Source organism: Carassius carassius, chromosome 1, assembly GCF_963082965.1.
Source record: "Carassius carassius chromosome 1, fCarCar2.1, whole genome shotgun sequence".
Taxonomy (NCBI): Eukaryota; Metazoa; Chordata; class Actinopteri; order Cypriniformes; family Cyprinidae; genus Carassius; species Carassius carassius.
In genome coordinates, this window is record NC_081755.1 from 35,192,943 (window position 1) to 35,211,594 (window position 18,652).

Here is an 18,652-nt window from a genome sequence, read left to right on the forward strand (position 1 = left end):
GTGGGCTGCATGTGTGCACTTTTACCACTTTAAACTCGCTGTCTGCCTGTGCAGAATGTACGTGCACGGGCCTCGTTTTTACAGAAGCCCCGCGCCGTATGTGACATAGTGTATGTGGGCACTGGGAAGTGGGCACGTTTACTATGCGGCGCGCTCGACCGATCTGTGTCGATCTTATGTGCGCTAGCCCTGTGTGCAGGGCTGTGCTTATATGTGGAGATGGGCACTGGGTAGTGGGCATCGTCACTGCATTTATAGCACCATCGGCCGTGGCCGGACGAGCATGCACGGGTTTCGTTTTTACAGAAACCACATGACGCGTGTGACATAGTAATTGTGGGCACTGAGGGGTGGGCACGTTTACTATGCAGTGTGCGCGACCGACTTGAGTCGACATTATGGGCGCAGGCCCTGTGTGCAGGGCTGTGCTTACATGTGGAGATGGGCACTGAGGAGTGGGCATCGTCACTACATTTATAGCACCATCGGCCGTGGCCGGACGAACGTGCACGGGTTTCGTTTTTACAGAAACCACATGACGCGTGTGACATAGTGATTGTGGGCACTGAGGAGTGGGCATGTCTACTATGTAGTGCACGTGATCGACTTGAGTCGCTTTTATAGGCGCGAGCCCTGTGTGAAGGGCTGTGCTTATATGCGGAGATGGGCACTGAGCAGTGGGCATCGTCACTACATTTATAGCACCATCGGCCGTGGCCGGGACACCAGAAATTACACCTTTTTCGGGAAATATCTGGGTAGCCGTGATAACGGTTTTCGTGTGCAGGCAAGCGGGCAACCGTACAGGCTTGCGCATTGCAAACAACGCTGAAATAGTCACAATCTCTGGAAACTGAAACAGCGGCGCGCTTAGGTGAGAGCCCGGCCGCAGCGGAACTCGTACACTGGCGCTTCGATGAAGCAGCCATCGTGTGTAGTGCCGACGCAGCGTCATGCAGCATGCATAGATGGCTTTCCCAGGATGGCTTCGGGGCTCCCGGCCTCACCGTAATCCTCTGCCGCGGTCCCCGCGGCGCGGGGCGACGGCCAGTAGAGCGAGAACGGGGGTCTCGAGCTGCGTTGCTGAAGCTGTTGCGATAACGGCTTTTGTGTGCAGGCAAGCGGGCAACTGTGCAGGCTTGCGCATTGCAGAAAACGCTGAGACAGTCACAATTCCTGGAACTGAAACAGTGGCGCGCTTGGGTGAGAGCTCGGCCACAGCGGAACTCGTACACCTGCGCTTCGATGAAGCAGCCATCGTTAGTAGCGCCGACGCAGCATCACACAGGAGGCTTTAGATGGCAACACCGCTTTTGCCGCCGTCCAGCAGAGGGCGGACAAAGGTGCGTCGCTATCGCCTGTTCCACCGGCGGAAGTGAGTGGTAGTTCCTGTTTTTAGCATCATCAGTGTGGAGAATGCTAGTGAGACAGACGAACGAGTTCGTGCTGAATATGGAGCGTTCCAAGCCTTCGCCACCTCTTCGTGAAGCTCAGGAAGAAATGAGGCGGGCTTTGAGAAGTACGCTCATCCGAAAGGGAAATACCATCCAGCCGGGAACGAGAGGGGGGGGCGCTGGTGCAAACCACTCGCGGCCGAGACTCATCGTGGCCAACACGAGCATTCGCCCCGGCTCCTTCTCGATGTCAGCTCGTCTGCTGGGCTTCTGAGCAGAAGGCGCGAGATCCTCGGAGCTCGCCCAGCCCTCACTGCCCGAAGCTAGCAGAGAGCGCGTGTCCTCTTCCCCCGACGCGGCCCTGAGATCGACTTCCTCGGACGACGCGCCGGCAAACAGCGGGCGCTGCCCACCGGGAAGCGATGCAGGGGGGGCCGGTGAAGCAGGGCGAACCGGCGAGCTCGGTTGAGCTGAAGACGGTTCCGGAATCCGCTGGAAGCGATGCTTTTACGGCGCCTCAGCGCAGCGGAGAATGCAGGCTCAGAGAAAAAGGCCAGGCGAGTCCTCAGAGTCACCATGGCAACAGCTCGCAGTGGGGGCATCCGCCGTCAGCGAGCGAGCGCTGCATGATCTTCACCCAGGCAGGAGACACAGATGACGTACCGGTCTCCCTCGCTGAGTGGGGCTCTGACGAGCCGCAGGAAGGCATCTTAAAAAAGACGCGAGCTCTTTTACGAGTGTGTGTCGCAGGGCGAACACACACACACACACACATAAAGAACAGCTTGTATATAACAGGATTGAAAGGATATAGGCGCCGGATAGCGCAGCAGGAACGGCAATGGAAGGCGGCGATGCCAGCAGCTTCAGAATGGCTCGTCCTGCTGATGTGCTTTCTCAGACGGCGCTTGCTTCCTCCGTGATCCAGCGATGCGTGAGCTTCGCTGAAGAGATGAAAAATCAGGTGAGTCAGCCTTTTCGAGCTCCTTTTATAGGTTGGGCCACACCCGTTTCGGCGGGAAGTGGAGAGAAGGGCGCGAAGCGCCCTTATTGGTCTGATGTTGCATCAGCCCGCGCTCGATAGGCTGTGCAGTTGCCGCAGAACAAGCCAATGAGCGAACGAGCCGCCTCGCCTATGGCTGTGTACTGCTGCAAATGCGCTTTACAAAAATACAAAATTAAGGATAATTTTTTGCTTCAGTATTTCGTGAAAAGAGACTTTTCCCGTAGCGTCTTAGCTAAGACGCAGTACGAGAGAGCTCTCGTAAGAGAACTACTGTGATGGTGTGGCATTAAACTGGACTGTTTTTTTTACTTTGTATTTATTTTAATTTCATGATTTCTATTCATCCCCTGCCATTCGCCCACCCACATTAGGAAGTAAGGAAGTAGCAGTGGTTTCTCAGTGATGTGCATTTATCAAAAAGCAACCAAATCAATCATGTGTAGCCTAATTTAAATAAATATGTGTGGAGAGGGAATGCTCACAATACTGTTAATGACCCATAAATACACCCTGGACATCAGTAATTAGACATTTTAATAGGCATTCAGAGGTACAATTATTAATTATAATGTTATTTGCATAACAATTATTAATAATAATGTTTTTTTAATTATATATATATATATATATATATATATATATATATATATATATATATATATATATATATATACTTTTGGTGAATATTCAAGTCAAGTGTGGGCAAAAGCTAACCATACCGGAAAATACTAGGAGTTATGCATTCAACAAGGTTGGAAACATGTTATTTCTGATATGGAAAAAAAAATAAATGTAGGGCAGTGACTTAGTTCTATTTTTCCATGGGATATTGAGATGTGGGCTTACACTCAAAAAATGAACGCAAGCTTGCAGTTGATGGTGGATGGATGGAGTTTTATGTATATTGATGGTGTTTTCACATATATAAGTATTATACTTTAAAGGCACAGTTCATCCCAAAATGAAAATTCTTTCATTAATCACTCACCCTCATGTCGAGCCAAACCTGTAAGACCTTTGCTCATCTTCAGAACACAAATTAAGATATTTCTGATGAAATCCAAGAGCCTTCTCACCCTCCATAGACAGCAAAACAACTGGTACATTCAAGGCACAGAAAGGTAGTAAGAACACTTTCTGTCCCTCCATTGACAGCAAGGAAACTACCATGTTCAAGGCCCAGAAACGTAGTGGGAACTATTTTGTGGTACTCTCATGAATGGGAGCAGAGACTGACTGCGGGAGAAAAAAATGTTGAATAAAGTCATCATTTTTATGTTTTTTATTTAAAAAATAGCATTCTCGTATAGCTTCATAAAATTAAGGTTGAACCACTGATGTCACATGGACTATTTTAACAGTGTTCTTACTACCTTTCTGTGCCTTGAATGTACCAGTTGTTTTGCTGTCTATGGAGGGTGAGAAGTAGGGCTGGACGATTAATCAAAAAGTAATCGAAACCGAAATTTAGAAAATTAGATTTTGAACTTCTAACCGACGTAATTTTCCCATGCCGGTTATTTCGGTTATTTCTGTTAATACTTCCCCCTTAAAAGCATACTAGTGCGTGTGTAGCCACATGATTCTGCCAGTCAGTGGCATAAAAGCAAAACACGGACGTTAACGCCGGTTCAACACATAGTGATGGCGCGCGAGCGGTGAGCCTTGAGTCTTCACTAAACTTTGTCAGTTGTATTTGTTTTATGGTTTGGACGATCTGATGTGTATTATATCGAGCTACCATGTTCGCGCAGCTGCATTGTGGCATGAAAACTCATAGCTGTGAAGATTGCGCGCACAGAGGAACACAGTTGTCAGCGCTGTCCTGTGATTTATCACTAAAGTATCTTAGAATCTCAAAACTTATTATAGCATATTTTTCTACTTTTGAAGGAACTAAGCTATTTACAACCCCCAGCTTGACAATAATATAGAGACGGTATGACTAATTCACACACGCAATCACTCGATCGTACTGGTACCGTTTACCTTCTAACTTTTATTTATCTCTTACATCGAGCAATAATATGTAAGAAATGTTACTAACATAGATAAAATAACTGCTGATAGTTCTTTAAAATATCCCACCTTTAATAGTCGATCTCAACCGTCTGGCTGAGGCCAGTCAAAAAAGACGCTCCGGACAGTTGACAGAACGCTGCTGCGTGTCGACACGAAAGCGTATCATTTTCACGTGTTCTTAAGCCTTGCCACTTGCAAATGTAACCATTCAAAAGACTTTAAAGCATTCAAACACAAGACGCGGAAAAGCTGAACTGAGTAGCTGGTTACTCGCGCGCTGTGCTCGGTGTGGAGCGGAGAGAGAGCCGCGTCTCACAGACAGCAACACTGAACCGAGCTCTCGTTTGCAAATTTCTCCTTTAAGTTCCTCCTGCACCTCAACAAACAAAAACAAATCGCAGTTTTAAACAAACAGAAAAGGATGTGTAAGAGCCCACTTCAGCACCGCAGTGTTCAGGGCTCATGCAGAGAGAGGCGTCTCAAAACACTTGAACACCGAATTTGTCTGTTTTTGCTCTTGTACCGACAAATACATAAAAGAATATGTGAAAATACCCTTCTTTGATAGTATGTTCGAAAAAAACTGTCAGTTATTTCTTAAGTTAAAGTAAACAGTTGAGAAAAAAATCGTATGTGTATTATATTGGATGCATTCATTGTCTCTTAAAGTGACTGCGCCTAATATTGCTTGGGCGCCGCGTTGCATTCTGGGACGTGGCGGGCATGTTGATGAACAAATAAACAGAATGAACATACAAATTAAACACTTTCAAACAGGTCCCACTGGTACAACCTAAACCGGGGCCCCGCAAACCCCAACTATTGCCCTGTTTACAGTACAAACCTTGTAAGTGAACTATGAGGGCAAAAAAAACAAAACAGAAACAAAATAATCGTTCATTAATCCTAATCGAGGTAAAATGTTCAATTAATCGAGGTTTTGACTTTAGGCCATAATCGTCCAGCCCTAGTGAGAAGGCTCTTGCATTTCATCAAAAATATCTTTAACTGTGTTCTGAAGATGAACGAAGGTCTTACAGGTTTGGAACGACATGAGGGTGAGTTATTAATGACAGAATTCTAATTTTTGGGTGAACTAATCCTTTAAATGAACCAAACCCAAATTAGTTGAAGTGAACCAAAAAGTGACTAATCTCATCTGTAAGTAACCTCCCCTGAAAGGACCCAAAATGAGCGGTACTCACACCACCTCCTGAGGTTTGTTTTGGGGTCTGAAATCATTTGGGGTGTTTGAGTTATGTGATTTTAGTTAAAAATCAAAACGTCAAAAAAAGAAAAATATACACAGATGTATCTTGCATTTAGAAAATAGATAGGAATTTATATTTTTATACACATTTTTTACAAGCATATGGGTTTGGAATGACAAAATGACACTTTTTATTTTTGGATGAAATATCCCTTTACAAAGATTCCAAGGGCAGACTTCCACACACTTTAGCTTTATGGAGAGACTGATGTGAGATCTTACTGCATGTAATACATTTATGAGCACTACAAATATACATTTCTGAGCAAAAATAAAAAAGCTGATTTTGAAGGTAAATCCATTTGAAAAGCTTTTCCCTTCTCTGTTTTGTTCTCTGCCTTTGATTCACTCGATCTGTATCTGTCTCTCTCATGGTGTACTTTAGTTGCCCTTGAGATGGCTGTTTTTTCCCTATGAGCATTGTTCTAATTTCTGTGTTATTAGTTTGAAGCAGAGGGTTGTGTCCTCTGGCCTAACATGCTCTACGTGCAAGTTCAGATGGGCATATCACATTCTGCCCTGCACATCTTTGTGTACAAAAATGCCCACCGCACAGACTCCAGGGGATTCATGAGGTTGATAACCTCGACTTAACCAGAGAGGCCCATCCGTCCAGTTTTCAGACTGAAAAGTCTAAGCCAAGCACGAATAAATGTTTCAGTCGTCCCACAGAGGTCTTAGCCTATGTAGATCTTACCTGTCAGCGGGACGATGGACCCATCAAGGACGCAGATGTTATCCCTTTTCTTGCATGCTAATGCTCTGTACAATCCTCCTCAATAAATATCTCCCATTTCTAGCTGTAATTAAGCACGGCTTGGCCACTGATCCATTTTTCAAGGATGGCAGGAAAATTGGATGATGGAGGAGTATTTTGTCTTCCCCTGGGCATGAATATATTAATGAGGTGTGCCATGGGAGACTGCTGATCCACTGAGGAGAGAGAGAAATGAAGGAGAGGGAAGGAGAGTGACATTTGTTAGAGAAAGACAATAAAGCCATAGTGCAGTTTTCTTCCCAAACAACTTACCAACTGATCGTCAACGAATGTGTTGACCTGCACATCTGCTTAATGATCAAATGATATTTAAAGTCATCAGAGATTTCATAAATGGTTAAAGCAAAGGTTTTTGCTCGTTACTTTTCAGAATTCATCATTTGAGAATTGGCCATTTAACTGAAATTCCCATTGGAATGACAAAAAATGAATTGATGAATTGCAATTCAAAGATATTCAACACAGTCACATGGTGAGATTTTAGTAGTTCTGCAAGAAAACAAACTATTTTGTCATTCATTTTGACTTATCCTGACATTTAAGGATCGCCACAGCAGATCATCTGCATATTTATTTGTTTTACAGTAGATACTTTTCCTATTCATTTTCACGTGTTGTTACTATTCACTCCATGATTTTAATATGATCATTTCTTTAACATTTATCCATTAAAATGGTCCAAAAAAAAAAACTCTGAGACAATTTCAGATATTATAGAAATAAATATGTTTTGTTATAAATTAGAACATCCTGGCAAATGAACCGTACCTCCAAAATAAATTAATGAAATATAATTAACGTATATTTATGAAATATATAAATTCTATATTTTTATTTAAAGGCAGATTTTTCAATCAGCAATTCATACTGAAAAATCTAATATATAATAATTGAGTTTCATTGAATGTCATTCCATTTCTATTCTACTTACTGTTTGCAACCTCATTGTAAATTAAGGAATTCAAATGTACTTTTAAAGGCATTCTATATTCAGTTTTGACCCACAGTGTTTTGCATGACTGTGTAACAAAAAAGTGCACTTCAACGTGATGTTCTTGCATGATTGTTCAGTGATTTGCATTGTTTTATATTATTATTGGTTAACATAGCTATCAGTGTTTTGTTGTATATATAAACATCTCTGTCAGTTTGTAGATGCACTGGGGTAAGGGATAATGTAAAGGCTAAATTTCAGAAAAAGCTAAATTGATATATTTTCCTATCACATTCACTGGTTTTTCGTCCTGCCCCTCTTGTCCCAAAATATTTATTTCTTATAGGAAAGGCGCTCAGAAGGGCAAATGCTGCAGTGCTGCGGTATGCATAGCAATAGCATACTGATAAGGGCAGTCAACTGGGCTATTGACATTGATCCTGACACTCTCAGATGCCCCTCCTTTAGCTTTTATCCTATTTCTGAAGAGGCTGATCAGGCTTGATCTGAGGCAGAGTGAAGGAGCAAGGAGTTCAGCCAGTCGGAGAAGCCCGTGTGTGCTGCATTTTCTGATCCAGAACTGTCCGCAAATAATTGGAAGGAAGTACGAAGCATTTTAGACAGATGCTGTCTGTTGCAGTGCTCAAATCTGTGAAGACATAACTAAACACAGCGATTCAAGGAGACATTCTTTCTGCAGAGCACCATCAGATGGCTCGCTCGGGATGAAGTGTTCCAGTGCTGGGGTATTAGACCAAATACCTCTGACGAGACAGTCTGATTTACACCATAAATCATACACCATGTACACCATAAAGGAGTAAAATGTCTAGGTTGATTTTGGTTTCGACACAGCAAAGTATGGCATATATATTTATGCATAAAATTAAAGTAAATAGACAATCACAGAGTGTCATATTACAAATATTCGTACATAAAGACCATTTTAGGCATAACACCGTGGAGCAGATTCTACACCTTTATTCAAAAGTTTGGGGTCACTAAGAATTAAATTGACCAAAAGTGACAATGAAGATGTAAAAAAAAAATACCAATAAAAAAATAATAAATTATATCCATACTGAACTTTCTATTCTTTAAAAGATATTGAAAAAAAGTGTCAACAAATATATTAAGCAGCACAACTTTTTCAACTGATGATAATAAGAAAGTTTCTTGAGCAGTAAATCAGCATATTAGAATGATTTCTGAAGGATCATGTGACACTGAAGATGATGCTGAAAATACAGTGTAATGATCTTCAAGGTTGGGGTAAAGGAAGGAGACCAGGGTCGGCGTACGGGGCTCGTGAGAAGCTTTATTTACAAAAAGAACCAAAAATAAAACAAAGAAACAGTCGCGGCAGGTGCGCGCACTTCGGAGCTTTCGCTTTCACTTTACTGTCCGTTTCCGCAGCCTTCTCGGTCCAGCACGAGTCCCCGTCTCTCTCGTCCTTCGCCCGCTGTCGCGCTCCTTAAATGGTTCCCACGCCAATCACTGCAACGAGATCCAGCTGTTACTTGTTTCTCACCTGAACCACTTATCGCCGCTCGTCTCTTCACTCGCTCTCCCGTTGCAGACTTCGCTAAACCACGCCTCCCCCGCCACATACAGCTTTACCGTTTCAGGAATATAATTACAATTTACAATATACTCAAACAGTTATTTTAAATTGTAACAATATTTTACAATGTTTCTATTTTGCTGAATTTTTGATCAAATAAATGTAGTGTTGTTGAGCAAGAAAGAAACATTATTACCGAAAGGAGGTGTTTCTACCCAGTTTTTTTAGTCTCTAGGATCATATAGTGATTTTTTACTTGAATAAAATAAGCAAATTAAGATGTTACCACTTACAGAGATTCACAACTACATAAAGTATTTTTCCTTTTGATTTTTTTTTTTTTTTAGTGTAAGGATAATATTTGGCATGTGTGCGTGTTGTGCACTGATAAACAATAGTTGGTGGACAGGTGTTTGCATCGTAGATGCAGTATATGGTTTATTTTAGTACAGTTTGCATCCAACTAGCACCCAATACCCTGTTTTCTAATTTATCAATATAAGCATAAATGGACCTTTGAATACGATCTGTCATTCACATTCAAATATTTTCTCTTTATATGGCGAGTTTCCCTCTGTACTATTTATAGTAACACTAATGTGGTTGGGTTTCTTGTATCTCCCTCAGGAGCAGTGAGAGCGTCCAGCATCTTCCCCATCATGAGCGTTGGGCTTCTGTTCATGGGAGGTTTGTGTGTGGCTGCCAGTGAGTTTTACAGGAGCAGACACAATGTCATCCTCAGTGCTGGAATCTTCTTTGTCTCTGCTGGTAAGAGATTAAACCTACTGCATCAGTGCAAGCATGCTCAGCCTGTTTATATTTTTAGCTTTAGCATATTTCCATCTTTCCGAACCTCAGTCAGTTGTCCGAACCAGGGTTTCCCCACAAGACAGAGAGTATCTTTGGGTTCAGAATACAGCATGTCTAGAATGGATTAGTTCACAGACAGGTTAGGATGTCGTCCTCCCTGTAGACTCCGCAGATCTGTGTTGACTTGCCAGATTAACTCTGATTATTGACAAAGGAAATGGATGGGCCGGCTCGAGCAGTGTAAACAAACAGCAGGCCAGCATATTGACCCACTGCTGCAGTTCTGGCCTGGGAAAGGGTGACAGACGGGGGATCCTCAAACAGAACTGCATGTTGGTCAAATATTTAGAGAAGACCCCAGCACACAAATGAGCCCAACTCCCTCCGTTACAATTGAATTATGATGAATCAGTCCTCATGATTGCAGCAAACGTACTGCCGATGACAGAGCATTGCTTTGTACACAACAAAGTGCTTGGAATCGCCTCGTCCTATTGGTTATGATCTAAATATTCTACAGCAACCTGCTAATTATTTAGCCTTCAATATGATTGCGATGATAAAAAGCGAATTAAAATGTTTCTATTGTTCTTTTTTTCTGTGTTCCACATGGCTGATAAGTGATGCATTCTTGTGTAATGATACGGAATGATGAGCCACAGCTGCGTGCTGAGTCATAACTTTCTCTCTCTCTTTTCTCTCTTGCCCTCTCCTCTGCTGTTACTCCTCATGCAGGCCTAAGTAACATCATCGGCATTATCGTGTACATATCCGCCAATTCGGGCGACCCTGGCCAGAGCGATTCGAAGAAGAGCTACTCATACGGCTGGTCCTTCTACTTCGGTGCACTGTCCTTCATAATGGCCGAGATGGTGGGCGTGCTTGCCGTGCACATGTTCATTGAGAAACACCGGAAGCAGCGCGCCAAGTCCCGCACCGAGCTGATCAAGAAGTCGGCCTTCAGTCGCATCCCCAGCTACCGCTACCGATTCCGCCGGCGCTCCAGCTGCCGCTCCAGCGAGCCTGCCTCGCGTGACGCTTCGCCCATGGGCAAGAGCGGGTACACGGGCCCCGCTGCAGCAGACATCTCCATGTACACCCTGTCCAGGGATCCCTCCAAGGCGGCAATGGGTGCCTTGCTCAACTCCGAGAGGGAGTTTTTGCAGGCTCACAACTCCAACGCTAAGGACTTCAAAGATGCGGCCAACAGGAGGACCACTCCAGTCTGAGAGAGTTTAAGCACAGAGGAAGTGCCATGGCTAAGCGGTTACAACCACAGACTTGAGCTGGACCCCAGCAGGAAGAAGAATTCACTCGAGGCCTGCAGGGCTATAACCCTCTTTCTATAACATTATATACAAATATACAGTCATGGCAAGTTTTGGTAGCAACATCAATTTTGTGTTTTGCAAAGGTGTTCATTCACATTGTTTCTAGATTATTGTGTAGAGCAATTTTAAATAATTACTAAAAGCTTCAATGGCCAAAAAAAATTACTTTTCATAAGAAAAAAAATGTATTTAACTGTTTTTGATCCTGACACTAAATGACCAGCTAACATTAATTGACTAATCATATTAGCAAGACAAGTAAAAGTGTGAATGAGTACTAGTCAGGTGAAATCCCTATCATAATAATAATATTGTAAGAGCAGACTGATTGCTATAAAAGGAGGGAAGAAGCGCTTCCAATCATTGTGTTCTTGTTAACAATGGCTACCTCCAAAGAAATGCGTGCAGCCTTCATCGATGTGGATCACAATGGCCTCACATTCAAGGAAATTGCTACAAAGAATATTGCACCTGAAAGAACCATTTCCTGGATCATCTAGAACTTCAAGAAGAGAGGTTCGACTGAAGTGAAGACGTCCCAGAATGTCCAGCAAGCGCCAGGACTGTCTCCTCATGAGGAGTCAGATACAGAATTGTGTCACCAGCAGTGAAGAGCTTGCTAAGGAACGGCAGCAGGTCGGTGTGAGAGCATCTGCATGCACAGTGAGGCCAAGACTTTAGGACAAAGACCTGGTGTCAAGAAGGGCAGCAAGTAAGCCACTTCTCTCCAAGAAAAACTTGAAGGACCGACTCGAATTCTGCAGGAAGTACAAGGATTAGACAGCAGAAGGCTGGTGCAAAGTTATTTTCTCTGATGAAGCTTCCTTCCAACTTTTTGAAAAATCTGGAAAATCGATTGTTTGGAGATGAAAAGGTGAACACTACCATGAGTCCTCTGACGTGCCAACTGTGAACCATCCTGAGACCACCGATATGTGGGGCTGCTTTTCAACCAAGGGAGTGGGCTCTCTCATTAACATGTCCAAAAACACTGCCATGTATAACGAATGGTATCAAAACCTTTTTCCAACGATCCATGAGTAGTTTGGTGATGATCCGTGCATTTTCCAGCATGACGGAGCACCATGTCACAAAGCAAGACTGATAAAGAAGTGGCTAGAATATAATTACATAGAAACTTTGGATCCATGGCCAGGCAACTCCCCAGATCTCAATCCCATAGAGAACCTGTGGTCAGTTATCAAAAGGCGAGTGGACAAGCAGAAGCCCACAAATTGTGATCAGCTCTGAGAACTAATACGGCAAGAATGGATCTCCATCAGTGAGGATTTGGCCCAGAAGCTAATATCAGGCATGCCAGAGCGAACTGCAGAGGTTATGAAAAGCAAGGGTCAACACTGTAAATATTGACTCATATTTTTTTTTGCCAATAAAAGCATTAAAAAACTTATGCTTATGGTTTTTCAGTATACCATAGAAACATGTGGAAAGATAATCTACAAATACCGAAGCAGCAAACTTTGCAAAACACAAAATTTATGTCACTGCCAAAACTTTTGGCCATGACTGTAGATGGTAATTATTAGATCATTGGTGCTTCCTTTTAATCCTTTAATTTTCAGTCACTGTTTTTGTCGTTTCACCTGACACACACATCCCTCCCCCTAAGGGCTACTTGAGTAGAATGCTAGTCCTCTCCTCAATGTTATTTGTTCTGCTACTGCAGTTCCTGAAATGGTAGCCCAGCGAAACTGTGAAGCCCTCTGAGGGGGAGGATTGTAACGCTTCTGACAGATGAACCGAAAGGCTGTCCCGATACTCGCCTTATGCACAACTCAGTAGCCCATAGCTGGTGAGTGCTGCCTCACACTCACAAGATTGTATACATTGTTGGTTTTTCTTCCGGGTCGGAAATTGAGCCCACATCTAGCGCCACTGTCTCATGCTGATCACCCCCACTCATCCCACCTACACGCTGCCCTCAAGCTACTTTGCCAGGCTCTGCATGCCATCCACACAGTTCTGTTATTTATTTTTAATGTTTACTCCCATTATTTACATTGCAAAAACCCCTGCATAAACTTTTATAACAGGGTTAAAATGCTTGTTATTAAATATGATCTTTTAGCCAACCAAAGTTTTTTGGTATTACATTGTTTTCATTGAGATTCTAATGATTTACAATTTGATGTGATTTACAATGAGATATCCTTGATAAGAGGTTTACTGGAGGCCCTTTGGCTTATTAATATGGATATTGTGGTCATTATTATAACGTAGAAGTTTTTTTTTTATCTGTTAGCGAAAGAAAAGCAGTCGGCTGCCAAATGTAGATTTCTTAATTGTCTATAGTTAAAATGTTTTTGGAGAAAATATTGTTCGTACATTTACCAAAAGCTGTGCATCAAGAGTTTATAAAAATCAGAATGTTATGAAATCAAAAGGAACTGCCCTGAGTACTTGGACCATTCACACATCATTAATAGACAAGCCTCAAAATGGGCTGATGGGATTTTCAGGTTCAAGTCTATACACAATAACAAAACAACAAACAACGCTATGCTTATAACCATGCATACAACACTTCTTTGAAAATATATATTGCTCATTCTATCTACATTAATGCTACATCAATGCTATACTGAACTATACTTAACTACAAAATATAAATGTATACTGTAATTTAGTTGCTTAGTTAATGTTATCAATATCATACTGATGAATATAAACTCCAAGGGCTTTTGGTTTTCATATAAAAAGCATACAAGGGCTTTAAAGAAGTTCAGCCAACAGAGAAAACAACAGATCTGCCCTTAAAAATAGTTACATTGAAAAAATAAAAGAAAAATTCTTTACCATGTATGCAAAACACATCCAGATGTAATGATATAATGTATACAGTAAGTTTTCCTTCGCATCTGTCGCAATTATTAATCCCTTTGTCAGTTAGGTAAAAAACGGAAGTAGATCCTGAAACATCTATAATAGTGTAGTTTTTCCAGAAATTCATCTCATTTCAGAACATCCAAGAGTACAGAACATGTACTTTAGCCTCCAGATTCATGCAAGCCAGTCATTCATCTCCAGTTTTATTTCATTCAGCTTACCGAAGTCATGCTAGCGATCTGCCGCCTCACTGGAAATATTACTGTAAATGTTGCCTTTCGTTCGGATCCACTTTATGTTGTGAAATTGTGATGTTCTGGGTCTAGAACTAAGTGTTTCATATTTGAAGGAGTCCACTGGAGTGCATTGGGCACAGTTGAACAGTTTAACCCTTCAAGTCTCTCTCAGAGCACCTAGTGCCTGTCTCTTCTGCTTACTCCGAAGCGCCCGTCGCCGGGTCTCTCACTTTCGCTTGCTTGCTCCTTCATCTCCATCACAGCCTCGCATCAGCTCCTCTTACCAGGACTGTTATTGCTCAGCCAATCACATCCATAGAGTCTTAGGCCCTTTGGCCTGCAACATTGTGTATGTGACCTCTTAACAAAAACAGCAGTCTCAGCTTGAAACATGCTGTAGAAAAAAAGCACACCTTTTAAATACAGTAGTTTACATCAATAAAGATAATAGTCGAAGAGATATTTAAAGATTTAGAAAAATAAAGTCAGTTTTAAGAATGCCAACAGTGCACTCTTTGTCTTCTTCACAAAATGTGTGCAAACTGACCTTCAAATTTTATATAATGAGGAAACAGGAGCATTGATGTATCATAACAACAGTATTTTGGTTCAGAATCAGGGATGGAAGAATATTAAAGTCAACATGAAATCAACATTGACCCAATTTACATCCAAATCTTAAATTAATAAAAGCAAACTGTTTGATTTTCCTTTTCACCTGACATAAGCTGGTCTCCAGACTAAATATAATATTACTATGACACTACAATTGCTATGCTAAACTATGTTAAAGAATATCTTTATTAAAAATGTAAATTTTTAGAATACCTTACGTTGCATAAAAATCTGTTGTGAATGTATATCTTAATTAGAAGACATTCCTAGTTCGCTTTGAATTGGACATAAAGGAAAAATGACTTATGGTTCAGTGAGGCAGTGACTTAAAGGCTGATTTGTGGATCTTTTTAACTGACTCTTTCAAAAGAGCCACTTAATAAGTCATTTGCTCATGAATCAAACATGGCTTGTGCTGTGAATGAAACTCTGATGTTGTCTCTGAAGTCGCCTCTTCACTATCTCTAAAAACTGACAAACAGAAATAATGTTCCAATCACACCAGATGCAAAATCTTTGCAAAATTTTGGATCTGATTACAACTTTCAGGGTACTGAAATATTTGAACTTTTGCAGCTATACTATATGCAGCTGCCCAACAGATGTTATATTTTAATCAAAACAGTGAGAAATAATTACATTTTCAAAGTTCTGTGCAAACTACCTCTCAGAGGGAGAGATGCAACAAACATATGCTGATGTTATTATCACTAATGTTTTTTTTTTTTTTTTTGCATTTAAAACTATTTTAGTCCAATGTTTGGAGTCTTGAGGAATCATTTCATGTTGACTTTATGAAGGCACATCCATTCCGTGTGTTTGCAAAACAATGGCAACCTGCGTCATGTTGTTTAACTGTTATCTATCTATCTTGACTGAGAGGTCATGTGTGCCAGCTGAAAATGCCCTGTCTTCATACATCAGAAGATAAATCCTCCAACGCGAAAACTGGAAAAGCACTCAAAACTACTTTTTTTTTTTTACAAAGAAAGCCAATCATCATCAGAGACTGCGGTAAAAAATCTTCAAGAGTCGCCGGGTAACATTTAAGTGAGTCACATGCACATGAGGCACAGGTAAGACATTCATCTAGCTCAAGTGCTTCTGACAGGCGGAATGAGTGAAAGCTATCTGGGCAGTTCATCAAGCCCTCCTAGAAGGGCAGGGAATTTAGTATGCCAGAGAGAGCACAGCTTACCAGCAGCTTGTGCTATAAAATCAATAGGAGCCCTGTCTGTGGCGTATGAGCTCCAGGCTGCACCTCTTCATCTTCAATAGGGCAGCGCTGCTTGATTTAGGCCAGTTTGAGTGAGAGCCGAGCCATCAGACTGAAGGTTTAGAGTCAGAAGAGCACATTGGACCTCCAGACAGGTGAAAAGCTGCACATCAGCGAAGAAAATCATCCCATGGCACCAAATAAAAGCTAAGAAGAACTCAGGTGTGTGGCTGGCTGAATACGAATGTGCAGGTGGGCTTTTTTGTCACTGACATTACCTGAGGCGAGTCTCTCAAGAGGCTGTTTTGGTGGATAGGGAGGAATAAGGGTCAGGAATAACCCTTAGGTTGTTCCCGGGCAGGGGTGAGCGAGGGCATCCATGCAGGCGGTACTGAGTGAGAGTCTTTTGGAAATCAGGGATATCTGATTCATAGACACAAAACAGGACAGGTTGATCGTGCGAAGATTACCAACAAAAGCATTGCTATTCCTCATGGGTGCCCACCAGCTCACTCCCACCTAGTAGCCAGATAACTATCACACAAAGGTCATGTTTTTCAGGCAGTGCTTCCCTTTTGCCTCGCTCTTCACCTGTTTGCCCCTTTTGAGCCCTTTAACCTGACACCATCTACATGCTTAAGCAACCCTCAACCACAATGGAAAAACGTGCCTGTGGCGACATTTCGGCAAAATGATATTAGAGTTGTAGAAAAGCCATACATGTGGAGCTGATTATGTCATGAAAAGGAACAATGCATTAGTTTACAAATCATGATCTATTGTAACTTGTTTGGAGGTCATGCAGACTGTCCCACATGAAAAAAAAAACTATAGGCATAGTAAAGTATAGCAAACTATTATGCCTAGTAATTTATAGTAAATACTATAATGTTTTTGAACCATACTATGGAAAAGTATATTATACGGTATATACAACCCGAATTCCGGAAAAGTTGGGACGTTTTTTAAATTTTAATAAAATGAAAACTAAAAGACTTTCAAATCACATGAGCCAATATTTTATTCACAATAGAACATGGATAACATAGCAAATGTTTAAACTGAGAAAGTTTACAATTGTATGCACAAAATGAGCTCATTTCAATTTTGATTTCTGCTACAGGTCTCAAAATAGTTGGGACGGGGCATGTTTACCATGGTGTAGCATCTCCTTTTCTTTTCAAAACAGTTTGAAGACGTCTGGGCATTGAGGCTATGAGTTGCTGGAGTTTTGCTGTTGGAATTTGGTCCGATTCTTGCCTTATATAGATTTCCAGCTGCTGAAGAGTTCGTGGTCGTCTTTGACGTATTTTTCGTTTAATGATGCGCCAAATGTTCTCTATAGGTGAAAGATCTGGACTGCAGGCAGGCCAGGTTAGCACCCGGACTCTTCTACGACGAAGCCATGCTGTTGTTATAGCTGCAGTATGTGGTTTTGCATTGTCCTGCTGAAATAAACAAGGCCTTCCCTGAAATAGACGTTGTTTGGAGGGAAGCATATGTTGCTCTAAAACCTTTATATACCTTTCAGCATTCACAGAGCCTTCCAAAACATGCAAGCTGCCCATACCGTATGCACTTATGCACCCCCATACCATCAGAGATGCTGGCTTTTGAACTGAACGCTGATAACATGCTGGAAGGTCTCCCTCCTCTTTAGCCCGGAGGACACGGCGTCCGTGATTTCCAACAAGAATGTCAAATTTGGACTCGTCTGACCATAAAACACTATTCCACTTTGAAATAGTCCATTTTAAATGAGCCTTGGCCTACAGGACACGACGGCGCTTCTGGACCATGTTCACATATGGCTTCCTTTTTGCATGATAGAGCTTTAGTTGGCATCTGCTGATGGCACGGCGGATTTTGTTTACCGACAGTGGTTTCTGAAAGTATTCCAGGGCCCATTTAGTAATGTCATTGACACAATCATGCCGATGAGTGATGCAGTGTCGTCTGAGAGCCCGAAGACCACGGGCATCCAATAAAGGTCTCCGGCCTTGTCCCTTACGCACAGAGATTTCTCCAGTTTCTCTGAATCTTTTGATGATGTTATGCACTGTAGATGATGAGATTTGCAAAGCCTTTGCAATTTGACGTTGAGGAACATTGTTTTTAAAGTTTTCCACAATTTTTTTACGCAGTCTTTCACAGATTGGAGAGCCTCTTCCCATCTTTACTTCTTGGCTCATGTGATTTGAAATTTCTTTAGTTTTCATTTTATTAAAATGTAAAAAACGTCCCAACTTTTCCGGAATTCGGGTTGTATTATAGTATTTACAACATTTTGTTAATGAATGCTATACAGCATACTGTAGTATTAACTTTAGTGAACTGAGAAACTGTACTAAATACTGAAGTATAGCCTACTTTAGTTTTTACTGCATAATATCCTCACCTAAAGGATTATTAGGAACACCATACTAATACTGTGTTTGACCCCGTTTCGCCTTCAGAACTGCCTTAATTCTACGTAGCATCGATTCAACAAGGTGCTGAAAGCATTCTTTAGAAATGTTGGCCCATATTGATAGGATAGCATCTTGCAGTTGATGGAGATTTGTGGGATGCACATCCAGGGCACGAAGCTCCCGTTCCACCACATCCCAAAGATGTTCTATTGGGTTGA

The 18,652-nt window shown here is 41.9% G+C and overlaps 1 protein-coding gene across 1 annotated transcript in view; it reads left to right on the top strand.

The window, feature by feature from the left end:
* Window positions 1-14,696, top strand: part of LOC132147864 (voltage-dependent calcium channel gamma-3 subunit-like) — a 37,974-nt gene extending 23,278 nt beyond the window's left edge. The window contains exons 3-4 of the mRNA XM_059557113.1: window positions 9,596-9,736; window positions 10,514-14,696. Coding sequence (XP_059413096.1) covers window positions 9,596-9,736; window positions 10,514-11,007 — 635 coding nt within the window. The 3' untranslated portion in view covers window positions 11,008-14,696. The remainder of the gene's footprint in view (window positions 1-9,595; window positions 9,737-10,513) is intronic.
* The last annotated feature ends 3,956 nt before the right edge of the window (window positions 14,697-18,652 follow it).